Source organism: Anomalospiza imberbis, chromosome 17, assembly GCF_031753505.1.
Source record: "Anomalospiza imberbis isolate Cuckoo-Finch-1a 21T00152 chromosome 17, ASM3175350v1, whole genome shotgun sequence".
Classification (NCBI taxonomy): domain Eukaryota; kingdom Metazoa; phylum Chordata; class Aves; order Passeriformes; family Viduidae; genus Anomalospiza; species Anomalospiza imberbis.
Window position 1 is genome coordinate 10,918,176 of NC_089697.1, and position 22,310 is coordinate 10,940,485.

Here is a 22,310-nt window from a genome sequence, read left to right on the forward strand (position 1 = left end):
GATTCCATCCCCACCTGGGACAGAACTGACACTCTGTGTGGGGGCTGTTCCCCACCTCACAGCAATTCAGTAGTAGTCTATACAAGCACTTTGACAGACTGCATTTTATTATTTTCACACTTCATGGAGATCATCTCAATGAAGCTACAGGACCAAGAATGCCTTTTTGAAGTTTTTAACATTGAATGACTCCCTAGAATGGCAGCACTTCAGAGTCTTGCAGAGAAATGTTTGTCTTGTGAGTGGATTCACCATTTTGTTCTGTCTCATCACATGTGATTCCCAGCTATCAACGTGTTGTTTTTCTCACAAGTATTTTTTCAGTAGTATTGAGTAATCCTCAGGTGCTTCTCCATGTCAGGCATTATTAAAATGTCTGGCTTTGCATTTTCTCAACCAGTTCTATTTGTTTTGTTATTAGAATTTAGTAACTTTTATCTTCTCGCTGTCGAGAAAGCATTAAAACCATTTGTTTGCTAAACATCAAAGTACATTGTTACATTTCTGGCTCTGGTTGTCCAGTTTAATAACTTGGAATAACAGTGAACCAAATTGTCATTTTTAGAGGGTCAGAGCCTCAGCTGGTGCAGAGTGACAACCAGCCTATGCCTTTCCACCAGATGGAAAACCTCAGTTGATATCATCCTTTTGCAGACCCTGTGTTGATGAAGTCAAATGGTTTGGTGCATAATAATTCTAATCTCTTCCCAATTATCCCTGGGAAAAAAAAAGAGCTTTGGGAAACATGTTCATTTCCTGCAATAAGTAGTCATTTAATTAAAGAACAAAAGTAACAGGAATCAAAAATGCTTGCAGCTGTGATTCTGTTAGACAGTATATAAAAAAGAATGAAATTATAATACATTAAATTAGTTTTTAGAACATGAACTTAGGTGTTTTACAAACTAGTTGTGGTAAGTTCAAAATGTCTAGTCAACGTAATACTGGATGACAGAGCGTCATGTCCGTTTATGTCAGAGGCCTTGGAATGGTAAAGCCTGTACATGCACAACATCTCCTTTTCCAAGGCAGCCTGCAAGCCAGTTCCACACAGGTGGGAAAGGAGAAGAGGAGGCTCTTCCAAGTAGCTTCACTTCAGTCTTTTTCAGAGCTTGTCCCACTCCACAGGCCAGACTCTTCTGCCTCCAGAGCTCGGGGTTGGCGTCCTGTCCCCAAGTGCTGCAGAGGCTTCACTGCAGAGTCCTTCTGTCACATCAACGTCCAGGGAGCCTGCACGGAACCTCAGGGAAAGGCTTCAGTGTTCCCTGATGTGTGTTCAGCAGCAGTATCAAAAAGTAAAGACAGATTCTTCTCAGAAGAAAATTCCTATGGCCTGTGAAATCTAGGAGAAAAGAGAGACATTTTTCAAACCACTTTGCAATAGAATTCAATTATTTTTGATTCAACTGTTTTATGTTAGATTAACAAAATTTTAAAAGCCCACAAAAGTATTCATTCTGTTTAAAGGTACAGTGACAGTGCTGAAGAATATTAGCAACTCTTAATTTTCCCCAGCACATCCCCACCCCTGTGCCACAGGCCTCAGGGCCCAGTGTACCTTGTTTACATTTCTTTGGGAATGCAATTGCAAATCCAGGTATGTAGTTGATGTGGGTTTTTTCTTTTAGTAAATGAAGCCACCGTTTGTCATTGGTAGCAATATTCTTCATTGTGCAGTGATCTTGTTCTTTTTTAAGAGTTAAGCAATGTTGAAATGCTTCATAAAGTATGAGGAGATACTGCTGGTGAAATGTTTGATAGTCTTGTGAGTCTGGAATAAATTTTCTTCTTGTTCTGTAGGATTGTTCTTTTGGCTCAGATCCATAATTAAAGCCCCAGTCATATGTAATGCCCTGGCACTAATTGTAAATTGGAAGCCTGTTTACTCCTAATATCCTGAACAAATTTCAGAATCTCTCATTATCATCTACTCAAGCTCCCCAGGTAGCTCCAATTAGGGAACGTATAGTTCACTAGCAGACTGAAACTGCAGCCATCCCTTTTCCCTTCCCACGTTTCATTCCACCAGTGCAGTGAAGCTGCTTTGCCCTTGATGATGCCTTTTTGCAAGTGCCAGAGGCTGTGGAATCAGCCTCTCATGTTGTTCCTCCTCTTAAAGAAGGGAAATGAATGTATTTATGTGTGTTTAAGCACATCCCTGGCACCAGTGCTGGCACATGGAGCAGGCACTTCCCTGACCAGGTTTCCAGTGGCTCAATCACGTGGAGAGTGACAACAGTCCAGCCCTGTTCTCTCTCCTGACCTCCTCCTGACAGGGAGTTAAGTGTCATTAAGTTACCTGGGGCTCCTTCCAATAGCAACTGCACTGGCAGGGAATACTGAAATCCCCAGGCTGAATCCTTTAGAACAAATCCAATTAGAACAAAGGCATGACCCCTGGGCACTGGCCTGTTATGGTCGGTGCAGTTTTGTATTTCTGAGCAGGGAATTTTCAGTGTTTGTGATAAGGCTGCAGACTCGAGTACATTTAATTCAGAGATCTTTAAGCAGTGTATTAAGTTATTCTGCTTTAAAAAATCATGTTGTTTTCTGCATTATGTACTTTTTGGTTTTGTCCTATCCTTGAATCTTTGGTGCAAGGAATGCCAGCTGAGGGATGCTCTGGAGAATGTCTGCAGGTTTCTTAGTATGTGCTAATAAAAGCCCCCCAAAAATCAGAAAAATGGGTTCTCTTCAGGAAAAGAAACACTCCAATTTTCTTTTAATATTAACCTCCCTTTGCATATTCTCCCACATCCAACATGTAAGAGTGAAATCCACAGGTTCAGGAGTCAAGCAGAGTTTTTAGCAGGCAGCAGAAATAAACAGCTGGAAAACTGACCTTGTCAAATGTTTGCTCGATGCATGAACCTCCATTTCATTACTTTTGTATTCATTCAGCTCCTTTCGAATTGCTGCCTAGGAATTGAAAAGAGAAAAACATAAACAAATCATTTTGTGTTTGTCAGCAAAATCCCAGACCTGCAGAGCAGAACAGTTTTCTGGGGTAGAAGAACCAAGTATTGGGTATAGCAGAGCACTCTGTGCTGGTAGAAATGCTGAATACTTGGGTTGTATGGATTGGTGATACAGTACTTCTTATTTGTTATTGATTGCTGACAGGGTCGCTGCTGTCTAGAAGCAATTCTAACAGAATAACACCTCAGAGCTGGTTGTCTCACATTTAATAAGATTCCAGTTAAAATTTATTAAAGATTAGGAGAAGCTGCCAAGAAATTGATGCATTTTTCCGTCACAAATGCAAAGGTGCAGCTCTGACCCTGACTTCCTGATGTGTGCCACCAGTATGTGCAGAACTGTCACCTTCTTAAACCTGCCTTGTTAATTGCAACATGAACATTGACACAGTAAAACCAGGAAAAGGCTAATTGTAATAAAACTACGTACGAGGAAAATATAAAATCCTTATTCTGTTGATTACTATGGAATAGCTTATTCACCATTTTAGAGAGCTTGGGAGAGCAGCTACTGGAGTAAAGTGCTCTGTTCCTTTTCTATGAGTCCTCTAAACCCATTTGTCCCTTACTGGGGAGACACTGGGATGGAAACCGAAGTGTTTGATACCTCAGCACAAAGCCATGTTAACAGTCCCGTGTTTGCCATTTTCCAGTAATTGTCTCAGCATCCTGCTCCTTCTGCTCCCTGCAGCCCTGAAACTTCCCAATGTTCTGGCTGGAATCATGGTGAACTATTCTGACTACTCAAGCCTCTAAATGTGACACTTAAATTGGGCTGTGAATCAGCTACGTGGCAGGTATGTGATGGGACAAAATGAGAGTTCATGCTCGGGAGAATGTGGGTCCAGTGCCTCCTTGAGCATTCACAGGAAACAGGAGAGGAAGATTTTGCGTGTTTGGGACAAAACTTCCAGTCTGAGAATAAAGGTTAATAATCTATTGGCTGGAAGTGGATTTGATTTGGAGCCCATATATTGTATCCACCTTTTTGGGTGGGTGGGTAGAAGCCTTTCAAGTACTAAACAGGCTTTTTAATGACATTGGTATGATTTCAACATAAAAAAATCTTGATAAAGTTTACAGAGATGAAATGTTACAGAGGTTCAAGTCTGTAGAGAATGTGATGTATCATTACAAAGCAAGGAGAAAGCAGAACTTTGTGGTTGTGTCAGTACCTTGTCTGCTGCTGACAGTCGTGTCCATGGTTTGTCTGCTCTTCTGTCATAGTCCTGTGCTTTTGCCACTTCCACATAATCACTGAATCGAATCAGGATCTTTCTGTCTCTCAGTTCATCAACTGTAGGTCTCTGGTTAAGCTGTATTCAGAAGTTTTGTGAAATAAAACCAGGGTTAATAACAAATGAATCAGTTCTAGTTGCTTCTTTTTATCTTGGTTCAGTGTGCATTTACAAATATGGAAAACCACCCGACCCTTGGAAACTCCAGGGAAATATTTCACCATTTGGAGAACTGTTAGGAGAGTAATAATGGTTTAAATGGAGCTACAGCACAGTGCCTTTATAATGGACAAAAGAAGAAAATATTTTAACCCAGATATTGATAAAATATATTTTCAAAATGTAAAGGAATCATGATGGATTTTTTTATGATCTCCAGATGATTCTGGATGCTGTAGGATGTTCTACTACAGGCAGAGGCAGATTGTCTGAGTGAGATTCTCAGCACTAGACCCACTGTAAGAATTTCAGTCTAGCATATTTGGTCAGTAATTCCATTAGGGAATTCTAAGAACAGAACAACAAGATCTCGTTCTTATTCTGAGAATATTTTAAATACAAAAAGAAATGTACTACGGGAGCAGACCTGGTGTTCAGCAGGGAGTCAGCTCTGCTACAAAGAATGGAAAAGTCCTTTACCAGCAATGGAGCTGACAAATATGTCATAATACCCATTTTCTGAGTAAGTTTATATGTAAATATTCTACTAAATCTCATCTAGCTGAGATAAGGTAGGTATGTCTATAATTGATATTACCAGACACTGCTACCAGACACTGCTGAGGAGGATGCATATTAAGGGAGGTCGTGTAATAACAACCTCCATGGCTGGGTGATATTATAGTAATTTTGCTAAATTTCTAAAAGCTAATAGCAGGTATTGCAAGATTTTACCTTTCTTGTCAGTCTCTGCTTGATTTCTCTCCTCTCTTCCTGTTCCGTTTGATCATTTCGTTCTGCGGAGAATATAAAAAAAAAGATGACTTTCCTCATGAGGAATTTTGGTGTTTTCCCAAGTTCCAGGCAATAAGTGCACAGCCCAACGAGCAGCTGGTAGTTGTGTGTTTTGGTAATTCAGTGCATCTCTGGTGTGTGTTGGAGTCACCTCTCTGTGAGGACACCGTGCTGGTGCCAATGTCAGCTCTGAACTCCACGGGGATTTAATGAAATAACAGCAGCCACACCAACGCTCCACTCGGATAAACTTCAGAAGGAAAATCAAAACACTCCATAGCTGATCAATCATCCTTTTTTACTCTCCATATTGCTGGAGCCATTCATGCTGTCAGATGCTCAGGAGTCATTGCAGCAGCTCCAGGGCGAGCCCGTTCTGTCCTCAGCCCTGCTCTCTCAGGCTGCATCACTCGTGGCACTGGCTGGCACCTTGGCTTTCCCTGACATGAGACCCTTTCCTCCTGCCAGGGTTCCTGTGCAGAGCTGTGCTCTGAGCTCAGCCCCCTGCCTTTGTGTGTTGTGCCTATTAACATTCCAGCCGTGAGAACTCCTACACACTGGCTCTAAAAATAGCCCGGCGTGCTGTAACGCTGAGAAATAGATCCCCTGCCTGAGGAAACGAGTTAATGGCCTTTCTATTCCCAGTACTATCTGTTACTAAATTAAGGCGTGAGCCCGTGACCTGAACAAAGCTGCAGAGCCAGAGAAAAAGGTTTAACCATTCAGGGATTCTCTGGGTACTACTGTGAGGTTTATTGTACCACTTGCATTAGATATTTCCAGTGTTAAAGCACACACGTGATTTCTACTACGTCTCCAAAACCCACTAGCACTGCAGATGGATTTCCAAGATATTTTTAACAATGAAGCATTTTTCTCCCTGATTTTTGCACTCATTAGATGACACTGAGATGCAATCAAATCTATTTAAAGTAACATAGAAGTGCACAGCTCCACCTGGCTAGGGTAGAAATGTAAATCAAATGAATTTAAAATGCTATAATGCACTGCATTACAGTTCAATGGCAAAGCACAAAATGTAAAGAGAACAGGTCAGCTAAAATTAGTGCTGTGTCAGGGATGAGCAGCTATTTCAGTCTGCAATGTGTAAAAGGAGAACAGGCTTTCAAAAGTAGAGGGTATTCTTAAATATAGAGACACCTGCAAGCTACTCATTCAGCTTTAATTCATCCATTTTAGAGTAGATATTCCTATTTTGTTATTTTTTTAATTAAAAATAGATAATTTTCTGTGGTGTAGTGCCTTGTAAAGATATGATGTGATATGCAGTGAAAGAACTGCCCAGAAAAGCTGTGGCTGCTCCATCCCTGGAAGCCTTCAAGGCAGATTGGATGAGGCTTGGAGCAACCTGGTCCAGTGGAAAGTGTCCCTGCCCATGGCAGAGGCTGGAACAAGATGATTTTTAAGGTCCCTTCCAACCCAAACCCTTCTGTGATTCTACAATTCTGATTCCCAAAGAAAAGCCAAAAATACACATTTCTGATCAAATAATACTTTTCCAAATATACTGAATTTGTAGTCACTTTTTCTATCCACTTGGGCTCAGCGCTTATTTCCAGTTGCAAGAAATAAAAGAAATAGTTCTTTTACAAGAAAAAAATAACCTGAGATTCGGTATGAAATGCTGGCAGAGGGATTCTAGAACTCAGGCATTATTACTCAGACAGCCCAGAGAGGCTTTTCCCATCACCATCCTTCTGCCCACACAGATCCATTCATTGCTGAGGGCTGCTTTTATAAATCTCAGCAGAGATGCTCCCAGTGCTGAGGGGGCCAGTGCAGAGCTGGAACTCTTTCTGAGCTCTGTGTGACACTAAAGCATCTCCTTGGGTTCAGAATGAAGCAGGGACTGCACAGTGGGGTTCAAGAGATGCCTTCTTGGCTGTGGGTTCAGCTTTCTGTCAGCAAGGACACATGTGACACCTGGGCTGTGATTTTAGTTCATTTGTTTTTCACGCTTGGTGGGAAGCCAGCAGTGTTTCTATGGTTAAAGGACTTGGAAAATCAAACAAAAAAATTACAACAAAATTGTAAGAAAGTGCTGGCTTTAAGTTTGCTTTTTAAGTATTACTTTTATCTCAGAAACAACTCCTTAAAGGAGATAAGAAATCACTTTTTGAAATCTTGCTGAGATTTGCTTTAAAGTGACAATAGTTGTACTTTGCAATATGCTTCTCTTTTTTTTACCAGAGTTGTACAAATGTGAATTCTGAGTCCATAAAAGAATTTGTGACAGCAGTACCAATTATGAACATCAATTAAAACTTAAAATTGCACAAACCCTTATTACACCTGGAGGAGGTTGTTGGGATTTCACTGAAAGGCTTTTATACTGCTATACAGGCTGCTATACAGGATGCTCAGCTTTTATTATAATGGCAGAGGTAAAAAAAAATGGAAGTGGTTCTGATCCCTGCTGAACCTGTATAAAGCCTGAGCAACTCAACAGAAGTCAATAAATTTGCTCCATGCTGGGAGCTCTTTAAATGAGATACAAATCTAGACCAGTATGTTTAGCTGGTGTTCAGGAAGTATCTTTAATTCTGCTTTATCTTCTTTCTGCTTTATCTCTCTCTAAGCTTATTATATGAATGTATTTGAACTTTTTATTATTAAAACTGGTCAGTTTAACCCAGATTAAGGATGTAACCAGCACACTTCAAAAAAGTAAACATAAAGGAACAGATTTTTTTCAGTGGAGATCAGCTTTTCCTTAGCCAGGAAAAAATAAACAAACAAACAAACAACAAACAAACAGATTTTCAGAGATCTTGGTCACTGACTCTCGAAAATCTGTCCCCACATAGCTCAGGATCTTGGGTTACTGCATTTTCCTGCCTCTCTGGTAGATGACAGGTGAAGTTTGGCCAAGTTCACCCACCCATGTTGCAAAGAGGTTTCCTTTTCCTCCTCGAGCTGTGCACATGCAAAATAGAGCTCATTTCACTGTGTGAGATCTGTGCATTGGAACTGTACAGAAAACACTGCTAAACACACACTGCCTGTGGAATACCTTTGTGTGAAAACTGAAATGAAATCCCAAATAACTTCAATGGCAGGAGCATAAGATTTTTCCCTAGGAATCATTTAGAAAGTTTTGAGACACAAAATTTTAGGTAACACAATGCTGATGACTTTTTGCCTAGTGAATTACAATCACATGATTAAATACAAATCACAGTGTAGGCAGCACTGCTTGTGTGACAGATTTCTGTGGCTTTATGTTTTATGCTTGTTTAATGAGAACCTATACTTCACATCACTCTGGGTTTTGTCTTTCAAGGCTAAAGAGACTAAATAGCAGATGGATTCCCCCTTTTGAGATCCATAGTGGAGACAATTTCAAAGCTGTCTCTCACCTGCCCCTAATGCAGCAGTTTTAAGAGAAGGGATTATGTTCATCACTTGTTTGATCCCTTGGAAACATTTAGGAAAGGAGTTGCAAGTTTTGCCTTGTGAATTCGAGAGATGCTGAGAACACTCCCCTGTGGCAGCACCTGGCACAGGCCTGGGACTGTCCCTCTAATAATTCTGATATCTCAGGCTGATCTTTGACTTGGCTTTGGAAGATCTCCAGTGACATGAACAAACAGACCTGGGAAGAATCACATCTCTGCAAGGATGCTTTCCCCTGCTTTCCACTGCTATTGCCAGTGCTATTCAGTGTTTGCCCTGAAAATCCATGTCTTGAAAAATGTCACTCTAATTCTCATGGCACTGTGACACTTGGATTGTATTCCCCTCTCAGACACCAGTAACAGTGGAATCAGAATGAAAATTTTTTGAAAGCTTGAACCTGAATGGTTCTTTTTGTCCTCAAATTGCAAGTCTTTGTGAAAAAATAAAACTTTTAGGTACAGAAATTATCCCAGTGAATTAATTTGTCTATTTCAAAACAATATGTTCTGGAAATGCAATCACTAATTTCAACAGACATACATAAAATATTTTAGAAAAAGAAAGTACTCACGTTTCAGTATATTCCTTCTTTCTAGCTCCTCAACAGCGGGTCTTTGGCTGAGTCGCCTGCGGAAAAACACCAAAATCACATTTTGTACCATGCCTGTTCTTTGGAAAGTCTGTAGAATTCTGACTTCTGGTTGGTGTTTTCCTCAGGAGGGAACTACAAAATCTCTCTCCAGGACTCGTGAAGAAGGAAAAAAAAAAAAAAAAAAAAGAATCCTGGCAGAGAATTCTTTCTTATATATTGTTTTTCCCAAATGCCAGGAATGCAGGTAAAAGTTCTCTAGTTCGCTCTGCTGTCAGTGAAACGCTTCCTCGGCACCTGCCTCCTTTTCATCACACTTTCCAGACAGTCAGCTGGAACCAGCACTCTCCAGAGGTAAAATTCACTCTCAAGGTGGTTATCAAAGGAGTTTCACAGTGATCTTCTGCCTCTATCACTGCCTTCACCTTTTAATCACACATAGCAGCGCATTTCCCTTTCTCTACTCACGCCAGCGGTGCATCCTGACAAGAGGCAGGCTGGGCAGAAATGAAGCTTTCCTGTGATTTCCCGAGTCCTCATGCACCAGCCCGATCCCCCAGCTCTGCTCCTGCCTGCCGAGTGCAATTCGTGTGCTGCTCACAGCCTCGGCTGTCTGCACGGAGTGTCTTGGTCCCACCTCCCCTTTTCAGTAGTGCTGCCTCAGGATTGACTCTTCAAATCATATGATCGGTGCCACCGCGATTTTATTGCACATACTAAATGAGACTCCCCCACGAGGCACTGGGATGTCTGCAGAGGATCTCAGGTAATTGGAGCCCTCCCCTAGGCAGGCACACACACACACACACATATTTCATGTCAGAATCCAGCCAGCAGATGGGAAAGAGTTCCCGATGCTTCCTGGCCTGCGTTCTGGCAAGGCTGAGGATTCTCATCGCCTGCTCCCAGCAGATGTTGCCAAGCCGGAGATGAAGTTACAGACACAAAGAAACACTCAGAGCAGGGACCACACTGCAAACTGCTGCAGTTATTCCTCTGCTGGGTATATAAATGAATAATTATAAAGTCATGCTCTAACAGGATCTACATTTTATCAAATATGGAAAAATGAAATAATTGTTAACACACTGCAAAAAAAAAAAAAAAAAAAAAAAAAAAAAAAAAAAACAGTAAAATCACCTAATTCTAATTTTTCCTTGTTTTGTAAGCCCTACCCAATATACCTTCCAAATCAACTCTGTGGTCATATGTTATCAGACCAACAACTCTTCACCCTTTTTTAATTAAACTCTCTGGAAAAACTCTCATCTTTGGCAACAGGATGCATCACAACCACTGCACCAAATTCACACCAACAGAAAACATAGATAGATGAGCGCTTGTGCAGAAACACCTACAGCCTAACTCTCCCTTCCTAAAGCTTTCTGTCACCTGAGGCTTTTCTCCTGACCTCTGGGTCAGATACTCCAACAGCAGAAGTTGCAATAATCCCAAGTGAAAGAGGAATGATGTTGAAAGTAAAGGCTTCAAACTTGTATTTCAAATTCCTCTTACCCTTGGACTCCTCCCTCATTTCCCTGCATGTCTCAGAAATTACACAAGTCTGGCTAGGTTTTGTTTGAAACAGATAAAGTGCATTTTGCAATATAAATCAGGGAAGAATGCCTTACTTGGAGAGCTCCTCTGCAAATGAAAGGTCCACCTGACCTGCTGCTCATATGCCTCTCTCTCGGCCATTCTTAATTACAGCCCTGCCATGTGAGATCGATAGATTCTCCCAAATCTGTACATTAGATTTCAGAGGCCCCTTTTAAACTAGGAGATTAAAAGTCTAATAGAATTATTAGAACAGTATGAGAATACAAATGTATATTAATATTCTGTGATTTGTGTGAATGCTCTGTATTTATATATAATATGTATGATGGCTGATTATCTAAACCCCATTTCCCTTTTGGCTTTGATAAATACAAGTAAGTGCTCATTTTTCTGTGCACACCCTCAGCTTTACCCCCAGCAGAAGGCAAAGGTGCAGACAAACACAGGAATACGTGCACATGAGAGCATTGCAGGGGTTTTTCCTGGGCTTTTCAGAGATACAGACCACACTTCCAAACTTTGCGTCACAGTCACAAGACTAGACACGGACTTTGGTTAAAAATAAATTTCTAACTGGGTTTCAGGAAGGTGGGGATAGAGTGAAAACACCAAGGACAGCAAGAGTCACAATCAAACGAGAAGTGGCAAAAACCTCTGACAATGTTGCTATCAAGGTCTGGGGACATTTCGGGTCTGTTTGTAATTTCTGCTGTTCAGGAGAAGCCTCTCTGTGCCCAGAAACAACTTTCACTTCCTTCCTTTCTGCTCTGGATGGCTGGTCCTGGGGAGCTGCTGAAGGGCTCCAGATGCCCTGACAGTGATGGGTCACAGGGGCTGGAGCACAGCCTGGGGCCACACAGCTCTGCTGAGCTGGCCCGGGGTGACTTGGGGCTCCAGTCCCCCTTTCTGCAGGACTTTAGTGCAGGCACACACTTTGTGGTGATTGGGGTGGGGCTGCGGCTGAGCCTCATCCCCACTGGGCACAGCTGTGCAAAGCAGGTGAGCAGCACTGACAGCAGGGAGCCACGGCGTGCCCAGGTGTGCTGAGCAACCACCAAAGGGAACAGAGGGCACACAGGGGCACTGCATGGACATGAGGGTATAAAAGGGTGGGCTGAAGAACAAGAAGGGCAGGCACAGCCTTCTGAAGTGGTGTGGTGTTACTCTGTATGGGTTGAAACCTGAAACTGCACGGGGATGCTCTGGGTATCGTGGCCATCTTTACCACTGGTGAAGTGACTCCACTGCCTTGTCTGGTCACCCCGCAGAGCAAGACCCCCGTGGCTGCTGCAGGGCAGAGCCCACCCTGCCCGAGCTGCTCTGGGGATGGTGGGGGGCAGCTCACCCCCACAGTGGGGTCTGGCAGCCCCAGGAACACCTTCAGGACCCACCTGCAGGCAGCCAGAGCGAGGCAAGGACAGACATCTTCTGAGGGCTCCGGGCAGGGGCTCGGCAGAGCACAGGTCACCCCTGTGAAAATCCACATCCCTCCTGAAGGAGCTTTAATGCAAGAAACCATTTCAGGTGAGTTTGTGCCTCTGCTTGGGCGAGCTTTCCTCTGCGTGCTGCAGGCTCTGAGATGCTTTATTCTGGGTATTTATTTCCTGATTTCCCTGAAATCTTGTCTCTGGCAGAAGCAGAAACACACCCTGTGTGCTGAGCTCAGTGAATTCCCTCAGAAGGGACTGTCCATCCCCGGGGAGAGCCGTGGCCTCGGGAACACCAGCACACCTCAGGGACACCTGGCCTGGGGACATGGCCCCGGCTCTCCTCACAGCACCGGGCGCACAGCCAGAACAGGCCATGGAGAGACTGAGGAGCCACAGAGGGGATGCTCAAATCTCATATTTAAAGGAAACAAGCTCCAGCTGAATAACAATTACCAGCAGACTGCAGAGCAGGGGAGAATCACACCAGTGTGAGGTTCTGGAGGATGAGACAGGCGCCTGCCATGAAGGAGCCTTTGTGAAGGCTGAGCCCTCAGTAATTATGGATGGTCCCCACAGGCTTTGCAGAGAGAGGACTTTGTATGAGGCAGATGCTTTTGAATCAGAGTCCTGCTTCATTTCCTGTGGATCCAGTGAAGTCCCTGCCCCTGGGTGAGGAGGGCTCACCAGGGCCAGCCTGGCTCTTGTGCTGCCCAGCAGCCATGGCTGGAGGTGACATTGGAAGGCCTGAGGTGGACAGGAGGCTCCAGCACTGCTGCAACACAGCGTGGTCGTGGCTGGGTGAGTCTTGTGCTTTTCATCTCTGTTCTTTTTTCACCCAGGGACTTACAACCCCACGTGGACTCACCTCAGCAAGGTGACTGTGAGCTCCATGGGGAGCACTCACGTAGTCCACCACTTCTGTTGTGTGACAGTAATGATTTCCTTTCAGCTGGTTTAGATAGCTATTTCTTGCTTCTGGGAAAAACAGCCAATTAATGCTCTTATGTTCTTGGGTGTTATGAAAACCTAGGTTTGGGTATTTCTGTGCTGCCTGGTGAGGCAGGAGTGCTCCCTCTGAGCACCTGTGGGGCCAGCTCTTTTGGGGAAGGTCTTGAACCTTTCTTGAAAATGCTCGAGTTACTTGCAGGCTGGTCCTACTTCTGTCCAGCTTCCAGTGTCACTGGAATGGCCATGGTCTCATATTAAGAGTGCTCAGTCCAGGATTTTGCTTCCCTGTTAGTTTAAACCAAGGGATGCCAAGAGCAGCAGTGAGTAGAGCTGCACTGGCAGCACCTCAGAGGTGACTGCAGCTTCCTCTGGGACACTGAGCACAACTGGAGGCACCAGAGTCACTTTGCTGTAAGTGGTGTCTGGGTACAGTTCAGAGATTGCTGCACATGTGTCAGAGATGGTCTTCTCCAAGTTTAGACACACACCAGCTTTTATTTTCTCAAATACCAAAGTAGTCACTGTAAGTGTGTGGGGGTAAAAGGGGATGGACACACAGCACTTTATGTGCAGCTATTTCTCATGTTCAGAAAAATTGCAAAGATTTTGTTACTGTTGTTGTGTGCAAAATGAGCATAAACCTTCAAGCAGCAGGTATTCTTCAGTGGTTTGAAGCTTTGGGAGTGTTCTGGGTGTATTTTCAGGCTACCTTTAGAATGTTTCCTCCAGTAATTTGGGCTCAGAGAGACAATAACATATATTTATTATAAGCTCTAAGAAGCCAAAGACTTTGCTTGCTCTCATGTTTTCCCAGTGTTCCTCCTGTGGGTGAGAGGAGCAGGTCATTGGAAGTTAGCTCAGTCACCTGTGGTTCTCCACAGAACACCCTGCAGGTACAGCCAGCTGGGTCTCAAGGCACCTCAGGTGCTCAGAGTTTGCACATGGCCTCGAGGTATTTGTTTTCCCAGTGCAAGGTGCACATGGGAATCCTCTGACGTCCATGAGCTCCCTTGGCTCCCAGAGGGGCAGGGGAGCTGTGGTGCCTGGCTTGTTCCTTTGGTGAACGTGTGTGGTGTTTAATTGCAGCAAAACAGGCTTCCCTCTGCCATCACAGCCCTGCCAGGATCATGGTGTACATGAGCACAAGTGCAGATGTGGATTTGGAGCGTGGGGGAAGCCACAAATGGCTCGTCCCCTCTGGGGCAAGGTCACGTTTGTGACCGCAGCAACTCGCACACATGCCTCTGGCATCTGATCAGGAGATCAATATTTGCTTCACACTGCCAGATTGTCTCCTTCTCACAGAAGGGAGTGAATGTCTTGGGACCACTGTTACACAAGGACTGATGATATTGGACAGTCACAGGTGACTGAGTGCTCAGCAGGCTGAGGTTCTGCATGTCACCAGCACCCAGGGCTGCTGTCAGATGGGCAATGCATCAATGTGTCCTGGGAGCAGGAGCCAAGTCCTCTGCCCTCACAGCTACCCTCAGCAGTGTCTGCTTTGTCCCTTGTGGGAGCTGCATCCCAGCAAAGCCACAGCAGGCTGAGGGTTTGCAGGTGTGGGCACAGACTGGCTGATGAGAGGCCAATATGGGACAGGTACAGCCCCCTGTGTGCACATGGGGCTGTGCTGACTTCCCACACCTCAGACAGTCCTTCCTTTCTAGTCAGTCCTTCCTTCTTCTCTTATTAGTCTGTATCTCACCTCCCTGGCAGACTCAAGCAAGCATTCAAGCAGAATCCAGTGAAAAACAGCTCAGGTTTCTGTGGTTTCTTATCTGTCCCCAAAATGTGTTCCTGTTTCCCAAATATATTTTTTCATAGAATCTGTTGCACAGTATCTGTGTGTATGATTGTCACAAAACTGAATTTCTTTCAGATTTGTAGCTGAAGCCAAAAGTTCCACTTTGGAATCCTGATGCTGGTATTAGTAAGGTCCATGTGATTCTGATGATCCTCTCCAAAGGGAGGAGTGAACTGGGTAGACTTGGACACGTGCATGTGCCTGTGGGCCCTGGACTGACAAGGGAGCAATCAATCTAGCCATCAGTAAATGAGCTGTAGCCAGCAGCAACTGCATTGATTGTTCCTCATGTCAGGTGGTTTTGCAGATGAGTTGGGAAGGGAGGTGGTGGGAAGGATCCCTCTCACAGCCCAGGCCAAGGGAGGAGAAATGGGAGTGCCCTGGTTTTGCTTCTCATAAAGCTGCTTGTGTCTGCTGCCCATCAGGAGGCTCTGCCTCTTAAATAGGCATCTCTGTTGCCAGAACATCATGTCCAATTCAACAAGAAGTTTATTTTCACCCTTCCTATAAGTAGCTGTGAAGAGAACGTGTGCCAGGGCTTTGAGTCACCCACGCACTGCACTGTGCCTGCTTGCAATGTACAATTATGGGTAGTAGTAGATCTGTGGTGGGAGGGACTTCTCTGTTACTGCCTGTACAAAATTAGAAGGCAGACACCGAGACACAAACTTGTTTTTACCCCAAGGTAATTCTGGATCGTGTAAAAAGCGGGAATTGATGTGCCAGCATTTCCCATAACAGGAAAATCATAGAATCGGGATAGGTTGAGGTGGAAAGAACCTTTAAAGACATCTTGTCCAATGCCCCTGCGGTGAGCAGGGACATCTTCAAGTAGATCAGGCTGTTCAGAGCCTCATCCAACCTGACACTGAATGTTTCCAGGAATGGGACGTCCATCACCTCTCTGAGTAACCTGTTCTGGTGTTTTACCATCCTCACTGTAAAAATATCTTTCTCATATCTAATGTAACACAACTCAACCTTCCTTCAATTTAAATCCATTCCCCCCTGACCTATCACTATCTGCCCATGTAAAAGTTTGCTCTCCCTATTTTTTTAGAATCCCCTTTAATCCCTGGAAGGCCCCAACATTGTCTCCTTAGAAGCTTCTTGTCCCTAGGCTGAACAACTCCAAAGCAGAGGTTCTCCAGCCCTTGCAGCATCCAAGAGCAGTTGCTGACCTGGTCTGGCAGTAGGGAGCTCAGAGCAGAGTGAAAAGGGTGAGCTGGTTTGGTAAATGCTGTGAGTTGCATTCTTTAAAGTCGCCTGATATTTGTGTCTCTGTGCCATCATGTACTATTTTTTGCATCCAAATAAGAAAACTGCAGATAGACACAGAGGCTATAAATGTTGCCTTAATTACATGTGTTATTTATTTGTTTGGCCTTTAGTTCTGTCTGGATTTTTAAAGCTGCAAATCAGCACGAGTTCAGTTAATTATGTTGTCACTCATCTACCAGGCAATTACAGTTGTCCATCATTATCATTTCTGTGATAGGAGCTCTGCAAAGAGTTCAGATTTCAGCTGAAATAGAAACCACACACTTGCCCAGCATGACCCTTGTACCATAACCCACTGTCCCCGGAGGACCTGCCCTGGGGCAGGTTTGTTATTGCACAGGGCCGTGAGCACTGTGTGGGCTGAAAGAACAACACAGATCTATCTGTGTCAGGGGATTCAGGTGGAGAAGGCTTGAGGGTAATCACTGTTCTCACCACCTGTGAAAGCCCTGCTGCATTTGACCTTTGGGTGTCTAATTTTCCCAAGGTGTGAGGAAGAAGGGCCAGGCACAGCTGGGAGCAGATCAGGGCCCAGTTCAAAGACCTGCTGCAAAGCTCAGTGCAGCTGCTGAGCATCCTTCCACCACCTTCAGCAGGCTTTTGCTTTCAAACCTCTCTCCACACTCAGATAAGGACTCTTGGAGGATGCTGTTGCATGTTGTGGGACCAACATAACATAAATTTAAACATAACAGCTTTAAATTTCATCTGAGTTATTAGTTAATATGCAAGAACTAGCATGCTGGCATGGGGTTTAAATGTAATAACTGCTTATTTCAGAGCAGCAGCTTCCTCATCTCCCTTCCACCTGCTTCCCCATTCTGTGGTTTAACAGAGCTGCTGGATAGTGGATCTGTCCTGTTTGTGATAGAATTACAATATTTAGTCATTTGGGTGACAAAAGTACAATGGGTTGTTCAGCCAAAGACATGTTCCCTGTCTGCAGTTTGATGAGTGTCTTGTTCAGCAGCAATGTCAGTGTGAGCAGCACTGTTCTCATCAACAGCAGCTTGTTCTCACTTCTGCTCTGCCTTGCAGCTGGGCAAAGAGCTGGTTTGGGGAATACTTTCAAGCTAAAAATAGCAAAGCAAAGTGCCGAAAGAACACACTCTTCAAATAACAGAGCGAGTGGTGCAGCTCCCAGTGCCCCTCCTCTGCTGAAGGTTGAGGAGAGCTTCAGGCTGGGTATAAAATGGGTATTGGAGGGTCTTCCTGCAGAAACCAAGTGCTGAGTATGACCTGGTCGCATTGTGCAGGACACTGAAAATGGTTAATAACTTTTCATTGTAAAGCAAGATATTTTCTTTCTTTTTTTTTTTCCCTTTCCTTTCTCCCCTAAAATGGTAATAAAACTATGGAGCCCTGTGTTCCCACTGAATAAAAAAGCAAAAAGCAATGCTACATATCTACTGCTGAAATGATACTAAAGTCTACTCTGATAGCAACTGCATGAGCAGCAGGAGGGAGTCTGAAATAACCAGCAGACAGGGGCAAATCTCAGCCCAGTGGTGGGGACTGCCACTGACCTGAGACTTTCCTGTCCTAGTGACAGTTGCATACTCCTGGGAGCTTACTGGATTATGATAAAAAAAAAAAGAAAAGGGGGGGGTGGGGAAGATAAGAAAAGAAAAAAAGCTAGATTTTTGGATTTTTGACTTCATTGTCTGAGCAATCCCTATTACCATGTTTGTGCCTGTTTTCCTCCAGGGAGGCTGAGGCTGGCTTGTCAGCCACCTTTGTACCCTGTACAAAATGAAACATCTGTAGGCTCGTGACTCAATTTCCTGAGAAGCCAGGAGTGCAGTTCCAGCCATGGCAGTCAGCAAGGACAGGGACAGGATGACAGAGAGACATGTCAGTTCAGTCTGTAGCTCTAGCTCTGTTTCAGAGGACAACAAACAGATATTGTTCATGGATGGAAGTGTCCCAGAATGCCCTGGCCTCAGCTGGGATGCTCAGGGCTGCACTAAGATCCTGCAGTACTGTGCACTTAATCCATAAACAGTTGCCCCTACAACAGATGCCACTGCAATGTGCAGCTGTGGGATTTGGGTCACTGGAAGAAACCACAGCTGGATTTGCAGAGAGCAGACAAAGTATTGGTGTGCGTGGGCTGTCAGCTGTGTGTCAGTTCTCCTCCTCCTCCCCCTATAGCATAGGGATTTGAGTGGCCCTTCCTGCCACGGGTGTGAGCTGCTGGGAATTTCCCCATGAGGTACGAGTTCTGGAAAACATCCTTCCCTGTCACCTGGAGGCACATACCAAGGACCCTTTGGCAATCTGCAAAGTCTGGGAGGTGACAAATAAACCTCTGCAAGGTGTCTGTAGTGAGGATTTACCCCAGAGCTGGGGGTATGGAGCTGTGAACCTCCTAACCCAGCAGCTCCAGGCAGGACATGCTGTGCACTTTTTGCAAACCTTTTGTAGTGTCGGGCTTGAAAGCAAGGAGCAGCTTTCTGAATTACTGAAGTAAATCAAGGCAAATGCAGCACTCTGAGTACTCTGTGTAATCCCTGAAGGAAAAACCTAAATGATAGCAATTTGTGGAGCTGCAGATGCTGCTGGGACAGACAGGCCCTGCTGGGAGGTGTGTGTGGCTGCACAGCTGCTCCCAGGCTGCAGGAACCTCACTGGGAATGCTCCCCCTGGCAAGGCAAGCACTTCGTAGTTCTCGCCTGTCACTCACCCACACAGCCTCTCCAAAGGATGGGATATCCCTGCCTGCAGACAGCATTTCACCATCTGCTGTACTATTTTCTGTTCCTCTTGTGCACACTCTTGTTGGCCCAGCATTTTCCAGGGCAGAGTCAGACCAACAGCTTGGCCTCACACTGTCACCAACCTTGGCTGGCCAGAGCCACACCAGCCTTTGCCCACAGCAGGCTCTGAATCCTGCTCTTTACTGAACTCTTATTTCTTTTAATAGTTTGCTTCTTTCAAAATTTCCCTTGAGGTTATCTGTTGATTTTTCAATACAAAGACTGTTCCTGCTCTCAGTGCAGAGTGAAATGAGAAATTCCATTGGCAGCTCAAAGATGTGGCCCAGAAAGTCTGTAGGGGTGCAAGTCCCCTGGTCTCAATATTCACCAATTTTGTAGTTCTTTCAGCAGCAGCTCTCACAGTGCTCTGCAAAGCTGGTCTATGTGGTTATCTCTGTTGTACAGAATAGAAGAATGTAGCAAACTATCTTGTCTGAAAAACCAGATTTGCAGCCCCTCTGGGAATTTATTCACTTCTCTCTGCAAGTGGTATTTCAGTAATTCTGTTTTTCTTTGTCTTTTTAAATTGGACAGGGTGAGGAGTATGACTTGTCACTTGATGCCACTGTGACACTGAGCAATGCAGACAGGGTAACTTACAGGAAAATACAGGTAGGATTTGCGTTTTAAAATGTCATCCTCACATTGTCTGCTCTTCCCCAGAGCTTTCTGGGACCCTCCTTAACTTTGTTTAGGATCTTGTGTTTAGCTATGGTCACAAAAAATACAAATAGAATTTGCTGGCAAATTTCATGTAGAACAGAATATTCTGATCTTCTGAAAACTGAATAAAATGTAAGAGATAATTCAATTATGTAACATCATGTTTGGACATTACATCTGTGATTTGTTGTGGTACAACATGAACTGTCACTGCTAATGCTCAAGGCTGCCACACAAAACCTTTGTGAGTGCTCTCAGGAAAGGATCTCAGGGTGCCACCTCCGCAATTGTCCTCAGAGCTGTTCCCTGCCTGAGGAGGGACTGCAGGTGGGGAAGGGTGGGCAGAGCTGTGGGAGCTGGCAGTGACTCCCAGAGCTCAGACAGGTCCTGGCTCTGTGCACACACCCTCCCTCAGAGCCATCTTCCTGCCTTTTGCAGCTGCTCCTGTCACTGCAGCTGATGCACAGCAAGCCCCAGCATTGCAGTGCACCAAAACTCCCTGCCAGCCCTGAGCCTCCTGCTCCCATCACCCCTAGACCTAAGCTTGGCATTTCCACACACATCACTCATTCCCTGCTACTTTTTCCTTCATGGTGTAAACAGGCTGAGAAAGGGATTTCTGTAAGCTTAACTGCACAACGCCCATAAATAAAACTTCCCTTACCACATCAGTCCCGGTTTGTTTAACCTTCTCTTGAGAAGGAGGATTCTTCCCCAGCTGGGTGGTATTTGGAAGTGCTGCAGCCACTCCCAGGGATGATTATAACAAGGCTGCAGTGTAGCCTAGCCAGAATATGGCTTTTGTGGCTCAAATTAGGCTGATCTCTGTGCAGCAGGCCAGCTGCTTTCTGCAGAGACTGCTGAGAGGGCCTGGCTTTAATTTTTTTTTAAAACATAATTTCTGGGAAACTAATGAAGTATTAATTCATTCAGAATTTAATTTGCTTAATGAATATGATCATCTCAAGCAAATGACACTAGTGGTTCATCTGCAAGCCACATAGTTTTGGTTTTGAGAGGTTTTTTCCTTCAATGAGGAACTCAGGTTTTATTCTGCTCTTTGTTTCTTGCCTGTATTCTGTATAGCTTTATGAAAACAAAGTGACTGACACATCTTTGCAGAACAATGGACTAACTAGACTGTAGTACCTGTTTCCAATATCATTTAAGACTCAGATTTTGCCAACTTGCTGGTTCTTGTTTCCCAGTTGCCTTGATATCCTCTGCATAAGTGGACTTTCAACAGGAGAAGGCCCTCAACCTCCAAAGGTGTGGTCCATTTCTTCTTAATTTCACTGGACAAAACCATGAGCATGGATTGATAAACCTGGGAGTCCTTGGTTTTGTTTGTTTTCTGGTGCATTGTATGTGAGAGCTAAAGGAAAAGATAGAAAATAAGAGTGCTTTCCAGGAAAAAAAACACTCTCCAGAGTCTGGGGAGGTCAAGGAAGTGTGCTGGCCACTTGGATGAGTTAATTATCCTGAAAAATAGATACTGAAGGAAACTTGCAGTTCTCCCAAGACCTGGTTATACAGCTGCAGCTTTCCAGCTGGGCACAGGCAATGGAATCAGAGAGACTTAGCTAGAGCCATGTTTTAATAATTGATACAATTGCATATCATCTATTGAGGAAAATCAGTGACCTTCTCTTCTGACCTGTTTTCTCTCCTTCCCCCGCTCTCTGTTTTCTGCATATTTGTTTCTTTCATTTTTCTCCCCCCTCGCCTTCTCTGAAGTAATTTCAAAAACATAGGAACTGTGCTAGACTGACCCAGTTTTCTCCATATGAAAGCAGCAAGCCCAAGCCTGTGATTCCTGGAGGAACTGAGATCCTGAATGAACCAGGCTACAGAAGTTGTGCTCAGAGCTACAGGAGGAGGGAACTGTATTAACTCACAGAATCTGGTGAACCAGAAACTGCAGGGTATGAATTACAGTTTCCTTCGATCACATGTGCTGAGAGACAGTTTTCTTGGAAGAGAGCCCAAAAATATGATCAAGTTCTTCATGTGAAAGCACAGGTGATTCATCTGAGAACCTTCCATAAAGCAGAGATAGCTCAGTGCTGTGCCCCAGGGACAGTGTGTGCAGCTGTGGCTCTGCACACTAAGGAGCTTTTTCTTCTCCAAACCAAGCCACATTTCAGACTTTGTGGGAGAAGTGACCATTTAGGTATTCTGCAGGCAATTCACTGCAACAGTCATGGTGACACTCATTGATATCCAGTCTGCCTATAAATTTGGTTAGGTTTAAAAGGCAAGTGGGAGGAAAGCGAAGACAACATCCAAGGTTTACCCCTCTCTTTTGTTCTCAAATGCTTTGAAGTGGCACATCTGAAATGGATGTGTTTAAAAAAAAAAAAGCAGCCAAACCCTTTTCTGGCTGAGACTGTGCTTACACAGTTCACAGCCTTTCAGATACACACTGTCCATCCCATCTGGCTTCTGTTCCAACTAAGTGAAGTAAGTGCTTGGCTTTAAGTGCAGAAGACATTCTTCCTGAATTTCATTAATAGATCTAACCCAAAAAACCATAATCCTAAATCCTCTCAGTGACACAGTGACCATGCCTATACAAAGTGAGGGCTGGCACTGTGAATGCCTGAATCCCTCCCTGCCCAACTCTTGGGTTATCAGGAGCTCACAACTGTTACAGCACCTTGTTCTGGTCAGCTTTTCATCC

At 44.4% G+C, this 22,310-nt stretch overlaps 1 protein-coding gene across 3 annotated transcripts in view; it reads right to left on the reverse strand.

The window, feature by feature from the left end:
• Positions 1 to 748: 748 nt before the first annotated feature.
• Positions 749 to 22,310, reverse strand: part of PHACTR3 (phosphatase and actin regulator 3) — a 101,663-nt gene continuing 80,101 nt past the window's right edge. For all 3 annotated transcript variants that reach the window (XM_068207974.1, XM_068207975.1, XM_068207976.1), the window contains exons 9-13: positions 9,162 to 9,217; positions 5,111 to 5,172; positions 4,154 to 4,294; positions 2,843 to 2,919; positions 749 to 1,342 (exon numbers count right to left, since the gene is read on the reverse strand). In XM_068207974.1, the coding sequence (XP_068064075.1) occupies positions 1,327 to 1,342; positions 2,843 to 2,919; positions 4,154 to 4,294; positions 5,111 to 5,172; positions 9,162 to 9,217 (352 nt within the window). In that variant the 3' untranslated portion in view covers positions 749 to 1,326. The remainder of the gene's footprint in view (positions 1,343 to 2,842; positions 2,920 to 4,153; positions 4,295 to 5,110; positions 5,173 to 9,161; positions 9,218 to 22,310) is intronic.